Genomic DNA, 15,035 nt, shown 5'->3' with positions numbered 1-15,035 from the left:
CGGATGAGGATATTACTTTCCCACTAGCTTCCCTGCTTCCACCATCACTGGTGGATGTTCTAGAGACTTCAGTAAAGATGGTGCACGTAGAGGAGAGATCTAACCTCCTCCTCGTTGGGCACGAGATACACTCCATGATTTAGGGATTGATGGAATCCTTTAGGAGTAGCAAGTACAGGATGGACCACAGTGGTCTTGGAGGAACGAGGCACATGATACCAAGCTTGTTTGTACTAGCTATTGTTTGATGACTTGTGTCATCATACAGGAGGGAACCCACCTCCGTGAAGGAGGCTTTGCAATCACTACATTGGAAGAAGGCTATGGAGCAAGAGTCTGATGCTATTGAGCAGAATGGCACTTAGTATCTCGTGCCTTGGCCCATTCATAAGAAGATGATTTGTGTAGAATGGGTATTCAAGACCAAATATCATAGTGATGGTACTTTTGATAAGCACAAGAGGCTTGACTCATTGCAAAGGGCTTTGTACAATAGTCAGGGGTGAATTTCCATGACACCTTTGCATCTGTAGCTCGGATGACTACAATTAGAGTCGTTCTTGCATCAACTAGCCATAGGAGATGACCGGTTTATCAACTTGATGTGAAGTTTGCCTTCCTAAGTAGATCTATGTTCAGCATCCTCTTGGCTTTTTCTCATCACATGGATAGGTGTACATGTTGAAGAAGGCCCTTATGGCCTCAAACAAGCTCCACATGCTTGGAATGAGAAGATAGACTCATTCCTGCAAGGGAAGTTGGGGTATTGACGCTCCTCTTCTAATCCCCAGTTGTATGTCCGCACCTCAGCTAGAGGGCACATGTTGTTTGTGCTTTATGTGGATGATCTTATTTTGACAAAGTGACCATGCCCAAAAGGTTAAGGAGACTAAGGTGACACTAGACAAGGTGTTTGAGATGACGAATATGGGTCTTCTTCGTTTCTTTTTAGGCCATGAGATTTACCAAATTTTGAGGGGGATTCATCTCCTAGTAGGGATATGTGCAATAGCTTTTGGCCATGTTTGAGACTATAGCCTGTGCTTTCCTAAAGATTTGTTGTGGTCGAGCTCATGAATGAACCCAAGATGGTACATTGGAAGGTTGCTGTGAGGGTTTTGTGATTCTTGGGGGGGACCCCCGATCTTGGTATTCATTATCCAACAAGTACTCAAGATTCCTCTTTGGTTCTTATAGGTTGGATGGATTCAAATTGGGTCAGAGATGTTGACCATTGGAGGTCAACGATAGGATATTGTTTTACTTTGGGTGCAAGTATTATCTTGTGGAGTAGTAAGAAGCAATCCAATGTTTCCCTTTCTTCCATTGAGGCAAAGTATAGAGCGGCATCTTCTACCACATGTGAGACAATATGGCTTCAAAGGTTACTAGGAGAGCTTGGCTGTACTCAGACAGATCCTATGACATTTCATTGCGACAATGAGAGTTGCATTGCTTTGGTACGGAGGCCAATGTTTTGTGCTAGCTTGAAGCACATTGAGATTCGGTATCATTTCATTTAGGAGAAGATCTTTGATGAGGCCATTGATATGATTTACTGCAAGATGGAGGATAATCCTGTAGATTTTTTCACAAAGGTGCTTCCTCAACTTCTTCTACAACAGCACTCCAGATCCCTGAGCCTTATGCCATATCTAGGATCTAAGAGGGGGTGTTAAAGATTATTCATCCCCTACACTAGCATTTTTCAAGTTACCATTGGTGTAGTAAGTTCTCTCGGAGGGCATTATCAATGGGTATTTTCAGCAAACAAAGTGTATGGGTAGTTTGTTAGGCAAGCGATGGTGCCATGTGGCATTTGGAGGACTAATCTCACTAATTATTTTATTTATTTATGTTGTAGTTGGCAGTTTTCTGATTAGGCTGGCCAATTTCTTGCTTGCCAACTGCATTATTTTATTGCATTCTTTTCTCCTATTTAGCCCACTTGGCACCCTGCCCCACACACTTATTTTAGGTGCTGGTGGGTGAGATTTGGCTTGTGAAGATATGTCTATAGCTCTTGTATATCTGCCCTTTGAATTTCAACATTCATTGATTGCAAATTTGTGCATTCTTTTGTCTCTTTTCTCTCTCCCTTTCTCTTGTGTTCATTTTCTTTTAGTCTTGGCCATACGCTTCTGCATTCGCTACACTCTAACAAATAAGGCCTTTATATCATAGAGCTCATCCTTGCAAGCATTAGCTTCCAAGCTTGGCTAAGAGTTAAAACCAAAGTATTCCTCAATTCTTCTCCTTCAACCACTAGGATAATTACTCCTTCAAACAGAACATCCAAATTTTGTAATACTTGCTTTTTTGCTTCCATCAATGGCATCGGTCTTTTGCTCACTAACTCCTATTCTACTATTTTAAGGTCTTTGTAGACATCTTATCCTTGACCAACTATTTCTACATATCCTCAAGCTTCTCTTGCACTACATGCATCTCTTAATTATGTTGCACATCTCTTGATTCAAACTCATGACCACACCAATTACCTATTCAATGCACCATGGTTTCTTACAAAAATTTGTAGCCCCTTTTAAAGCCAAAAAGCAATTTGGCAACCTTTTCCCACTTCATGTGTCACATCATGGAAGGGTTATCCTTTTGTGCATGAGCTACTAATTTTACAGGGTTACCTTTTTTTGACATGTGGACAATGAATATGTGCCTTTAAAATATACATGGAATTTTGGGCCATTGATCCTATCACTTTGGGGATCTATCACTTGTGAGGTGATGAGGGTGGGCAAGAGAATGGACACAAACTTGAGAATGTTGCACATGCTTGTAGAGGTTGGGGTTAGATGCCATCTTCCAAGTGTCTCTCCCTTACTAAAGGGGGAGAGAGGAGAACTTTTTCAGAAGTATGGGATAAGTAACAAAGGTAATCGACTTTGTTATTAGATCTATCCATATCTAGATATAACTTGTGAAAATGTCTCATTTGGCTAGATGTTAGTGGGGGCGGGGGAGGGGGGCAAGGGCGGGGTGTCCAAATGCTCTTTAGGGTGGTGCCATGAGTGGCTCTTATGAATTTGAATGCTATTTAGGGTGGTGCCACACCGAGCCCTGAGCACCTTTAGTGGTGCTAGAGTTCTCACCTCCTTTAGTTGCTAGGCATTTGAAAGTCTTAGTAAAGTACCTTTGAAAGTCTAGCAAAGTGTGCCTAAACTAATGTTAAAGGCCAGTAAAATCTCACAAAGATCCACCTCGGTTTAAGCTACCATGTCAGGAGCACGCGATTGGCGAGAGTTGCACAATTTGTCGGACTTTGCCAGCATCGCCGATCCCCAGGGAATGCTCTCCATCGGTGGCTTTGGCTCTCTTCTCTCAGGTAACTTATCTGCATTCGTATCAACCTGCGTGGTTGATTGTCTGTCTACAGAGTGACACCTTAGGGGTGGAACTGATAGCTGCTAGCTCAGAGCTGCTTGTCTTATAAATGGTATCTTAGTGCTAAATTGGCAGCTGATTTTGTCCAAAGTATTAGCTTAGTGATAATTTGATATTGGATTGTCTTCCACGTGGTACGTTAGTGGTAAAAGGGTTGAATCTATGCCTCTTTCTCTGTCTGGAGTTAGCTTGCCATTGGGATTTGTGTGCCTCAAGGGCGTGGTGGCTTGCACCCCAATCCTATGTCAAAGAAGTTGCATACGGTGTGGTGGCCTTGGGGGTGCTAGAGCTATGATCATCTCCAAGACATGAGGTTTTCTCCAAGGCACTTTGGTGATGGCTTGATCACTTACTGTTTGGGTATCCACAGGCCTATTTGATGGCCATTGTTGTATGTGCTATGATGCATCATTATCATTGTATGTTGTATTGTATCTGATCATGGGTGATCTAAGAGAGGGTGTTAGTAGATTAGTCAAGTCATGAGTAAGTTTGAGCATTTTGGGAGCTGGTTATTTTATTATTTTGTGAGATATATTTTTTTGGTGCCAATTTGTTTGGCTGACCATCATTTTTTATTGGCTGATGTGATTTATTGGGGTCCTTTATTGCTGGCTGATGATTACTAATGTAGAGCCTATTTATAGACTGATTGCTCCCTCCTCTTATCATTTGAGTATTCACCATACTTGCAGGATCTCGTGAAGAGAGGGAGCCCTTGCCCACAGCTAGTGATTCAATGTCCAGTCTTGTTTAGTCTCTTGTCTTCATATATGGATTCCATTCCCCAGCATTCTTCTGAATTTTCTTTGTAGTGTTCTTTTTTTCGTTGCAGTCTGTGTTCCCTCTAGTGTTGTGGAGTCTATTACAACAGTTTCACATGCTTCCATTGTTGCACCCACTTGTGACAAAACACCCCCTCATGCTAAAAAAGGATCGTACTTGAGACGGTGAGCCATTTGATCCACTTTGACTCTATAGAAAGTGGGACATCTAGACCAAGAGTGACTCGATGAACTTGCCAATGACCTACAATGATTATAGAGACAATGGATGTTTTCTTTCAAGTAGCCCAATTTGATGGGCCTTAATATTTCTCTTTTCATCACCACAAATCACTTGCATCTATCATGACTCCCCTCCTTGCCCTGCTCATCATTATGTAGCCAACGCTAGTTCACATTATGCATGTCACCCTAGCTCATGCTGCATTTGCAGCCCTCGCTCATGTTGCACTTGCAACCCTGTCTCGAGCCCCTCCATGTTGTTCTCACACCACCTTGCACTACCTTCCATGCCACTTGCGCTCTCCTCTCCATGCTACCTGCTCACTCTTGTTAAATACACCTTATACTCAAGTCATTCTAGTGTCAACACACCCTATCCACGTGCACTTTTTACCCTTCCTTCGTCTTCTGCTCCTTCTTCCTGGAAGCCGCTAACTTCTTGCAGTCCTTCTGCAAATGTCCCTTCTTGCCACAATGGTAACACTGGGCCTTCGACTTCTTCTTCCCGTTACCCCTCTCTGAAGCTACATAAGCCTCGCCTCCATAATGTGCCGGAAGCCGCCCCTGTAATCTCAAGGATGCCTCATGCTCAAGAAGCATCGAGGTCATATGTGCAAAACTGACAGGAGTCGATGATGTCTGCGCCCGCAAAGCATTGGCCACTCCATCAAACTCCGGGGGGAGCTTGTAGGAAGTGCACGGAGGAGCCATATGGAGAGGATAAGAAGAGAAGTAGAAGAAAAGAGGGTCGTTGGGAGAGTGAGCACAGCCAAAACGCAACCAAAAACACCAAAAATAGTGAGTTCACATGCAATATAACCCAAAGGCTGACCAGAATAAGCCAAAAGCTGCTGCAGAAAGTCAAAAAATCAGTCAAAAACTGCCAAAAACAGCAAAAACGGCCTGAATAATCAGAAAAACAGGCAAAAATAATGCTGTAAACAGCAAAACACAGGCTGCAAACTGAAGAAACAGGGGCTAAAGACTGTTGCCAGCAGGTTGATGAAGGAAACACGGGCAGCAAAGAGTGGAACAGCAGTAAACGCAAATCTGTCCAGAAAAACGCAAAACGCAAATGCTGAAACACTGTCGCCAGCAGCAAATCAGCAGTCGCCAGCAGGAAGGACAGCTGCCTGATCAGCAAGAAGGGTGTAAATCCTGAAATCAGCAAGAAAACACAGCACAAATAGGTTGCAGCCTGAGCTCTGATACCATGTTAGAAGTGGTGCAGCAATGGAAGCGTAAAGAATATGCTGAAATAAATGCTGAAACACAAGACAGAAGAAAGAATGAACACAGTAGACAGATGAGAACTCAGATGTATGCTCGGGAAATGGAATCCATATCGAACACGAGACAGCAGCATACAACGGTGAGTCACTAGCTGCGTGGGCTCCTCAGCACCGGCTCCTCTCTCCCAGAAGGATCTCCACTGATGGCTGAAGCACAGAAGACTGTGGAGGAGGAGCCCTATAAATAGCCACAAAAAGTGGGGAGCATAAAATGCAGGTCGGCCAGCATTTAATGCTGGTCGGCCAGCAACAAATGCTAAATATACATCATAAATGGCCACTAAAATGTGCCATAAAATACTGCATAAAATGCCACATAAAATGCCCAGCCTCTGCACACAGACTCACACCATGAGCTGACTAATATCTGCTAACAACTTGATAAGGCATATATTGGTCGTGAAAGCATTTTGGGGAATTGTCCTAGATTCAGAGGTATGGCCATCAAGCCCTAATGCACTCATAGGTGCTAGTGCTTCTACTTCAAGTGGTTCTAATGCCACTTCCAGCTCTTCAGGAGTTACTACTGGTGCTCCTTCTACTACCGATTAGCCATGTTGGGATATATGTGATGCTCAAGTACACTCTTTGATTGCTTTTTCGATCAAGATACTCATTATTTCGGCCATTTGCTCATGTTGGACTATGAAGTGTGTTTGGGATAAGCTCACATCTCTTTATCAGTCACTCTCTTCAAACAAGAAGCCTTTTAGTTGGAGTCAACTTTAGATCGGCCTCACTTAGGTCAGCAGAGCTTAGAAGGTACAAAGCATTGGCTGATACTAAAGGGGGAGGTAGCACTTCCACTCCTCTATTGATGGACAAGTCTAGTATATTGTGGATCTTGGGTGTATTCAACATGTATCCAAGGCAGTGTTTATTGACAGTATGTTTGCGAGGAGGTCACTATTCAGTGTACTAGTCACTGTGGCTGATATGCAGATGGGTGTGGTTTTCACTGCAGCTTTGAAACTTTACATTTGCATTAGTGCATGATCATTAGAGTATGGTCATCAAATTATGATCATCAAAGGCTGATTATTAGTTGCTGGTTTTCAGCGTATGATCATTAGTTTTTATCGGTATTCAGCTGGTTTTTATGGACAGTAGTATGTGAAGTAATGCTAGTGATAGTACATCCATGGTTTATGCTTTACTATGGTTGTTTTCTCAAGACACTCTCAAGATAAAGTTAATGAATGCATCCATAGTGGTTTTGACAATAGTTAATGTTTCTTTTTGGTTAGTTATGACTTAGTTATGAGGGCTGGAAATTTCAGCATGAGTTGGGTAGTAGCATAGTAGAACAACAACGCCTGATGTTTTTTGTGTACCAAGGTGCAAAGTGGTAGTCAGTTGTAGGTAGCTAACATGTGGTGCTAAAAAAGAAAAAATGCTACGAATTGAAATGGATGATCCTAATTCTGTTGTGCTAGATGCAAATATGGGACGTAATTCTAAGCTATTGAAAGCAAATGAAAGAGAATCTGCAGAAGAGGGCAGGATGAAAGAGAATTGGAAATTGGCAATACCACTGCAGAAGAGGGCAGGATGAGAGGAAATTGTGAATCAACAATACCACCTCCATGCTCAAATGAAACAATAGATACAATGTCAAGTATACCTATAGATGTATATGTCTGTGTCTAGAGTCTCCTCTATTGAAGTTAACATAATCAAACCTTTCATGATCTGGATCTTACACACTAGAAGAAGAAACAGGGAAGGGTTTTGTTTCATATGACTTAGAAGGGTTATATGAACTTGACACTGGTGGGGCTGTGATGGAGAAGATGGGTCGCAAGTTGTCCTGAATAAAGCATGTTCTCCTTGACTGGATAGGTGGTCAGCCTCACCAATGGATCTTGACTGACTTGCAAGGCTCCTAGGAGTGTCTCAAGAGTAGTGGGAATATTTGATATGTAAGAATTCACCGAACTCCGCTTCTGACATGAGCCCTACATCTAGCCAAGAAGAAGAAAGAGATGATGCATTGTCCTTCTCATTGAGGCCATAATGTCTTTTCAAGGCCTCCAATGGTGGAGAAGCTTGAAAAGGCATCCCAAGAGGAAGGAGTCTCAAATATTGTGAATTGGTTATGTGTTGCCTGTACATCTCACACAAACCAAGCCTCCACTATAGTCGCACGATACTCTTTCGAAGAGCATTGGCTTTGATACCATGTGAAGATATGTTGGGGTTTGCATGGAGAAAACACATAATGTATGAACATGACTTAAACACAATAATTCAGACAAAAGTGCAAATAGAGATGAAAGATAACTCGGAAGTAAATGAATGAAAGAGTGTATAAAATGCTCAAATGCAGAGCTGTCCAACAGCTGATGACTCTTGTGGGAGCAGGCTTAAGGAGTAGTTGGAGAATGACGTCCATCGGAGAGATTTTGAGGGCTGTAACTAGTTGGAGCTGAGCAAAGTGAGCAGACAATGAAAACCGAGCTTGTAGGAGAGTATGTCAAGCTGTAGGAGAACTCCAAGGGCAGCAATAATAGGAGCAGACCTGAAAAACACAGCATTACTAGCAGTTTGTGTGGTCAAGGCAGCAGCTGGAAAGGGCAGATCTGATGCTGATCACTATCAAGGAGTCTATCTGGGTCAAAGGAGAGATGTAGCAGCCCTGTCACTTGACAGCAGATACTGAAAATGTAGGCAGCAAGAGAGGTGGAGACAGTGCAGCTGCTGAATCTAGTCGTCCTTCAATTAGCCTGTATCTTGTGACGGTCATCTCCTGGTTGGGCCCTGCCAGAGTGCGATGGAGATAGAGGAGCTTTGGCTGTTCTAGCCGGGGCCCATTTTGTTTGTGTGCATTTCTTTCTCAGTGAGTTTAGGGTGTGTTTGCATTGGCACCAACACACTTGCATTTCCTTTTCAGTGGTGGCAGCCTTTAGTGTCAGATTATGAGCGGCCTGTTAAGATGGTTGCGACAGCATTTTTGATTATTTTATCTGCTGGTTGGCCAGTATTTATTATGGCTAACTGCAGCAGATTATTTGCCCAGATTTGTTTGGCCAGTTTTGGGCTGGTTAGGCTATTCATAGCCTGCCCCCACACTTGGCACATTATCTTCTTTATTTTCAGGTTCAGCACACTTTGTCTTCGGCTTTCCTCCATCTCTGGTGCTGCCACAATCATGAGCCTGATCTAGTGCCCTCATTGATGCCTTGGGCTGCTTGTAGGGGCTGATCAGTCCACCAGTGTATTGAGCGTTCCATTCAGAGTCAATGCAGATTATCACTTCATTCTCTTCTTTCCTTATTGTATCTCTCTTCTCTTTCCTCTCCTTGTTCGTGTTTCTTTCCATGGTGCACTCACATGGTATCATCGCCTAAGTGAGAATACAGAGGATTCTACAAGAAGAGACCACATCTAGGCTGCTATTTGGAGCATACTTGTCGCAAATAACACAAGCTTGTTACTGTTTTCGGGCCTTCTACCAATCATGCAGGACATCTACAACTCCTCTCTTGTGTTGTGTAGTCTATTACAACAGTTTTGCATGCTTCCATTGTTGCACCCACTTTTGACATATGTTGCTGTCCTTTTTCATTCACCTAGGACACAAACTGTATGAGTAAACATAATTTCTCCAACTCATTGTGAAGCAAGGCATGCTGGAACAAGTATATGATATTGAAAGCATCAATAACTAGGGACTAACTCTATTGTCTAGTGCTTAACAAGAACCTTGTAGAAAGGAACTCATTAGATCTACATTATCAACAAAGAGGGAATTTCCATTGTCATAGGGACTATTTTGCAACTAAAATTTGTGTGCATTAGTCAAATCCCATGTCTCCTTGAAGATCCACAGTCGTAGTCAGGCTTCTTGGGATAACTCTACTAGGAATCAGCAATAACATGCATGCCAATTAATGCTCCAATTACACCTTGGAGGATCCTACAAAGGTACTCCCACCCTTCATCACTCAAGATAGTGTATTCACCATTTTCTCTTCTCCTTTCATAGGTGCTGCTGCCCATCTCCACACCTAAGCTCTTGGGGATAGTACAATCATCTTTGGTTACACTAGCATCACCAATTCCTTGGGTCTCTTTAGCCTTGGTCCTAGAGACATGGAATGTAAGATGGCTTTGTAAAGACAGAGAGAAAACTCATGAAACCTCTGAGCACGAGTGATTCTTCTCCCCCCCAACCACGCCTAGATCCGTGCTGGCCCTCTTACTCGGATTCCTTTGCCAGCCGTCAACTTCCTGGAGTCCTACTATTCCTGGACTCTCTTACTCTCTAGGCTCCCCTTAACCCCGTTCGGGCGCCCAAGAGCCCGGACGGTCATTCTCGTGCATGTTCCCCTAGATTTACCTTAATGTGACATTAAATGTCACTTTTAATGTCACATTCCATATTTATGACCTTAATGTGACATTAAATATCACTTTTAATGTCACATTAATGTCACATTTCCTTCCCCTTAAGAATCGGTTTCGTCCTCGAAAACGATACTTGGAAGGTCTAACTGTAAATCGGGAAACCTTTTCTTTAAAGTACTTACTCGCTCCCATGTTGAGCTTTCTTCTGAACAATATTTCCACTTAACCAAACATTCTTGATAAATAGTATTCCTCGTTCGTCTATTACGAACATTTAATATTTTTTCTGGTTCATGTGGATTAGATTGGTCATAGAATAACTCCTCAATATCATCATTTAAGATTAGATTATCCAAATCACCCAGCTTCTTCCTTAATTTACTTACATGAAAAACTGGATGTATTTTACTACCAGCAGGTAGTTGGAGCTTGTAAGCCAATTCTCCCACCCTTTTAAGTATTATGAAAGGACCACAATACCTTGGTGAAAGCTTTGGACAGTGTTCCTTTTTCATAGTTTTAGTTTGTTCAGGCACCTTAAGATAGACCAATTCTCCTTCTTCAAAGGAGATGTCTCTTCGGTGAGGATCTGCATATGCTCTAGCTCGATTTTGAGCTTTTTTAATATTTTCTTGAGCAAATTTTAACATACTATTCATATCCTCCAAAAAGTCTTTAGCTGCCTGAACCTTTTCCTTATGCAGTCCTACTGCAAAAGGAGCTCTGGGCTGAAACCCATACATTAACATGAATGGACTATATCCAGTGGAAGAGTGCTTGGCACTGTTATATGCAAACTCTGCTATCGGCAAATACTCTTCCCAATTAGTTTGCCTTTTACTTACATATGCCCTAAGCATATCTTCAAGAATTTGGTTAACCCTTTCAGTTTGCCCATTTGTTTGCGGGTGATCCGCCGTACTCATGCTAAGTTTAGTATCCAATTTCCTAAATACCGCACGCCAAAAATGGCTATCAAATTTTCTATCCCGATCAGAAACTATATTTGCCGGAAGGCCATACAATCGGTATATGTTCTCTACGAACAATCTAGCCAATTCTGGTGTTTTAATATCAGTTGAAGTTGGAATGAACCTAGCCATTTTGGTTAACCTATCCACAATCACCCACACAGAGTCGTGCCCCCTCTGTGTTCTAGGTAGAGCAACAATAAAGTCCATGGAGATACTCTCCCATTTTCCCGAAGGAATTTCTAATGGATGGAGAAGTCCTCCCATTTTTAATTTTTCAGCTTTATTAACCTGGCATTTATTACATTTGACCACATAGTCAAGGACGTTCTTATTCATTCCAGGCCAATAGAACTGCCTTTTAATAAGACTATAAGTCTTATTAACTCCTGGATGTCCCGCACTAGGGGTATCATGACACTCAAAGAGTATCTGGCGCCTTATTTCTGTATCTTTCGGGACACATACCCTACCCTTGTAGAGTAAATAACCATTATCAATGGTAAAATTCTTCCACTTGAATCCAGTTTGAGCAACCCCTGATGCTCCACTTCCTTGTTGAATATCCTCAGATATTCCTTCCTCAGTAGAAGCACTTTCATTTGGATCCCCATTTTTTATTGCTTCCCATATATTGGAATATGCCGGATCAACCTGGCATTTCCCTTTTAAAGATTCAAGCAAGTTGGAAGTGAACGGAGTAAAACTCAATTCATTAATGATGGGCATTCTGCTGAGTGCATCAGCTACTATATTATACTTTCCTTTTCTATATCTTATCTCATAGTCGAACTCTTGGAGGAGTTCGGCCCATCTGGCTTTACGCCCGTGTAAATCTGGTTGATCATTAAGCCACTTAATGCTTTCATGATCCGATAAAATCAAAAGTTTGGCACCATACAAATAGTGCCTCCATTTCTTCATTGCATGTACTATTGCATACAGCTCTCTCTCATAAACAGAATAATTCTGTTTTGCACGATCTAATTTCTTGCTTTCAAAAGCAACTGGTCGACCTTCTTGTAATAAGACCGCGCCTATTGCCTTATCACTGGTATCAGCTTCAACCACAAATGGTTTGTTGGGATCCACTATTACTAGTACTGGAGCTGTAGCAATAGCTACCTTAAGTTTTTGAAAACTTTCATTTTGGTCTGTTCCCCAATTAAAACTTTTCCCTTTCCCTTTAAGTTGGTCTGTCATTGGAACAGCTATTTTGGCATAATCTCGAATGAATCTACGATAAAATCCAGATAAACCTAGGAAGATCTGCAGCTCTTCCAGGTTCCTTGGAGGTGGCCATTCAATAATTGCCCTTACTTTTTCTGGATCCATGTTGATTCCTTCTTTCGAGATAATATGCCCCAAATATTTGACCTCTTGTGCAAAGAATTCACATTTAGTTTTCTTCGCATAAAGGGAATGTGTTCTTAACAGTTGGAATACTAATTGTAAGTGTTCCAAATGTTCTTCTCTTGATTTACTAAAGATCAAGATATCATCCAAGAAGACTACTACAAAATGTCCTAGATAGGGCCGTAAAACACTATTCATCAGCTTCATAAAGGTAGCTGGTGCATTAGTGAGGCCAAAAGGCATCACCAAAAAATCATAATGCCCGTATCTAGTACGAAATGCCGTCTTGGAAACATCTTGTGCCTTAATTCTTATTTGGTGATAGCCTGATCTTAAATCTATCTTTGTGAAGAATTTTGCCCCTTGCAATTGATCAAAAAGATCTTCCATTCTGGGCATAGGAAATTTATTCTTCACCGTTATTTTATTAAGTGCTCTATAGTCAACACAAAGTCGCATAGAACCATCTTTTTTCTTTACCAATAAAATTGGTGAAGCCCAAGGTGAATTACTAGGTTGAATAAACCCTTTATCCAGGTAATCCTTAATTTGTCTTTGAACTTCTTGATGCTGTGTTTCACTTAACCTATACGGTGGTTTTGAAATTGGGTGTGTATCCTTATTTATATCAATTGGGTGATTTATATCACCCCTATCTGGTGGAAGGCCACTTGGTAAATCAGAAGGAAACACATCTTTAAAATCATCTAACAAACTATTCAATTCATTATTAACATTCAACTCACAAACATAAGAAAATTGTTGCTTTATATTACAGAAAGTAAAAGTATTCTGTACAGGAAAAGACCATAGCATATATACCTCACAAATTTCCTTCTTTATCAGCTTCTGAACTTCAGTAGAACACAGCAAAGGATTATCAGATACTTCATGTTCACCTTGAAGTCTTACCATCCCTTTCAAATTCCAGTGTATTATGGTGATAGCTACGTTTTAAGGATGGTTCCAATCCCCATAGCCACTCCCTCCCTAGAGCAATATCAACTCTTTCCATGTTCATTATTTGGAAATCAAGCTTATCTTTATATCCTTGAATCTCAATTTCCAAATTGGATACCATTGTATCCCATATTTTATTGTCTTGGCCTTGCATCATACGAACAACATATTGATGCTCACTGTTTTGTTGGGGAAGTTTCAATTTTTTGACAAGTGCATAATTTATAAAATTATGTGTGGCAGAGTCATCAATCATGACTCTAACCCGTTTTCCAGCTATCAATCCATGTACTCTAAGTAAATCATGTGGCCCAAAAGTAGGCTGCCACATAGAAGTTGACATACAACACTTATGTTGTACATCCATGTGCAAGACCTCTAAAGATTTATACTTTTCATAGCCCTTTAATTCTAAGGTCTGCACTACATGGATTTGTTTTTCTTTTCCCTTGCCCTTGTCCTTATCCTTTCCTTTGTCTTCCCCCTTTTTCTTTTGAGGGCAATTCCAAGCAGCATGGTTAGGGGATAGGCAATTAAAACACAACTTTTCTTTTTTGGCCTTATCAAAGTCATCAGGACTTAACTTTGGCCTCATATATGGTTTCTTTTCAAAAGGTTGTTTTTTACCCTTGAAAAATGGCATTTTTCTTTTAAATTTGCCCACAAATTTTGAGGTTTCCAATTCCTTAGACTTGGGCTCCGTATCAGTGAGACTAGTGAGTGTACGTGGACGCATACTATCTTCATAAATTAATGCAAATTTAATTGCCTCTTCCAACGTCTTAGGTAAACTCCGTTTTACTTCCTTTTTACAGGCTTTATCCAGTCCCCTAATGAATCCTCTTGTTTTTTGGAATTCATCTATTCCTTCCAGTTTGAGGATTATCTCACGATATTCCTCCAGATATGTCAACAGGGGTCTTCCCTTTTGTCTGACATAATCCCAATCTTCCCAATTTCTTTCCATTTCATTTTCAAGTTTCTTCTTTCAAAAAGACGGATTCAAATTGAGCCCAAGTTTCAGGTATTTTATTCGCCTCCTTTAAAGTTCGCCACCACTTACATGCTTTGGGTCCCAAAGTTAAACTAGCCTCCAGTGCTGAGATGTGGTGGAGTATTTTTTAATTTATGTAAATCTTCCCATTTTTGGAGGAAATTAAAGATTGTGTCTTTATTCCTATCTTTTTCCTCCCCGTAAAATTGAGGTGGTTTCATATCCTTTAGAACTGGATTATTCCTCAATTTATGGTAAGTTTGGGGTTCCTTAGGATCTCGCATAGTCACATCTAAATCTTTCGATGAAGATGGGACATCTGAGATTTCTATTTTATTTTTATCTCTTTCCAACAATAAAGTTAATTGAGATTTTATTTCAGTAATAAGTGTTTGAGTTAAAAATTCTATTTGAACCCCCTGAGTTTGCACACGAGCAGTAAGATCATCGAATTGCTCTCGCGTAGCAAAAAATTCTTCCCATTGTTCTTCTTGTATGTCTGGTTCATGGGGATCTACCATAGGTTGATCCCCGGAACTAGAACTTTCCATTACCCTTTCTTTCCCTTTTTCTGCCATTAATACACTGGAATTGGAAAGCAAAAATAAGAAATTTGCATACAAAGTAAAGTACTTCCCTGATTTTTAATGGCAGGCAGTGGCTGTTGATTTGGAAAGAAACTCGAAGAGTAAGAAACAGATTG

General features: G+C 41.1%; 1 protein-coding gene across 2 annotated transcripts in view; it reads left to right on the top strand.

Moving 5' to 3' along the window:
- Positions 1–3,112: 3,112 nt before the first annotated feature.
- The window catches only part of LOC148034810 (uncharacterized), a 73,279-nt gene continuing 61,356 nt past the window's right edge, over positions 3,113–15,035 (top strand). Inside the window, exon 1 of one of the 2 annotated variants that reach the window (XM_087679786.1) lies at positions 3,113–3,343. In XM_087679786.1, coding sequence (XP_087535912.1) covers positions 3,235–3,343 — 109 coding nt within the window. In that variant the 5' untranslated portion in view covers positions 3,113–3,234. The remainder of the gene's footprint in view (positions 3,344–15,035) is intronic. The other variant, XM_087679785.1, reaches the window with a different exon arrangement.

The sequence above is a fragment of the Lygodium microphyllum genome, chromosome 6, assembly GCF_053477565.2.
Source record: "Lygodium microphyllum isolate KBCC chromosome 6, Lygodium_microphyllum_v1.1.10, whole genome shotgun sequence".
Lineage (NCBI taxonomy): Eukaryota > Viridiplantae > Streptophyta > Polypodiopsida > Schizaeales > Lygodiaceae > Lygodium > Lygodium microphyllum.
This window is presented reverse-complemented; position numbering and strand designations above follow the sequence as displayed.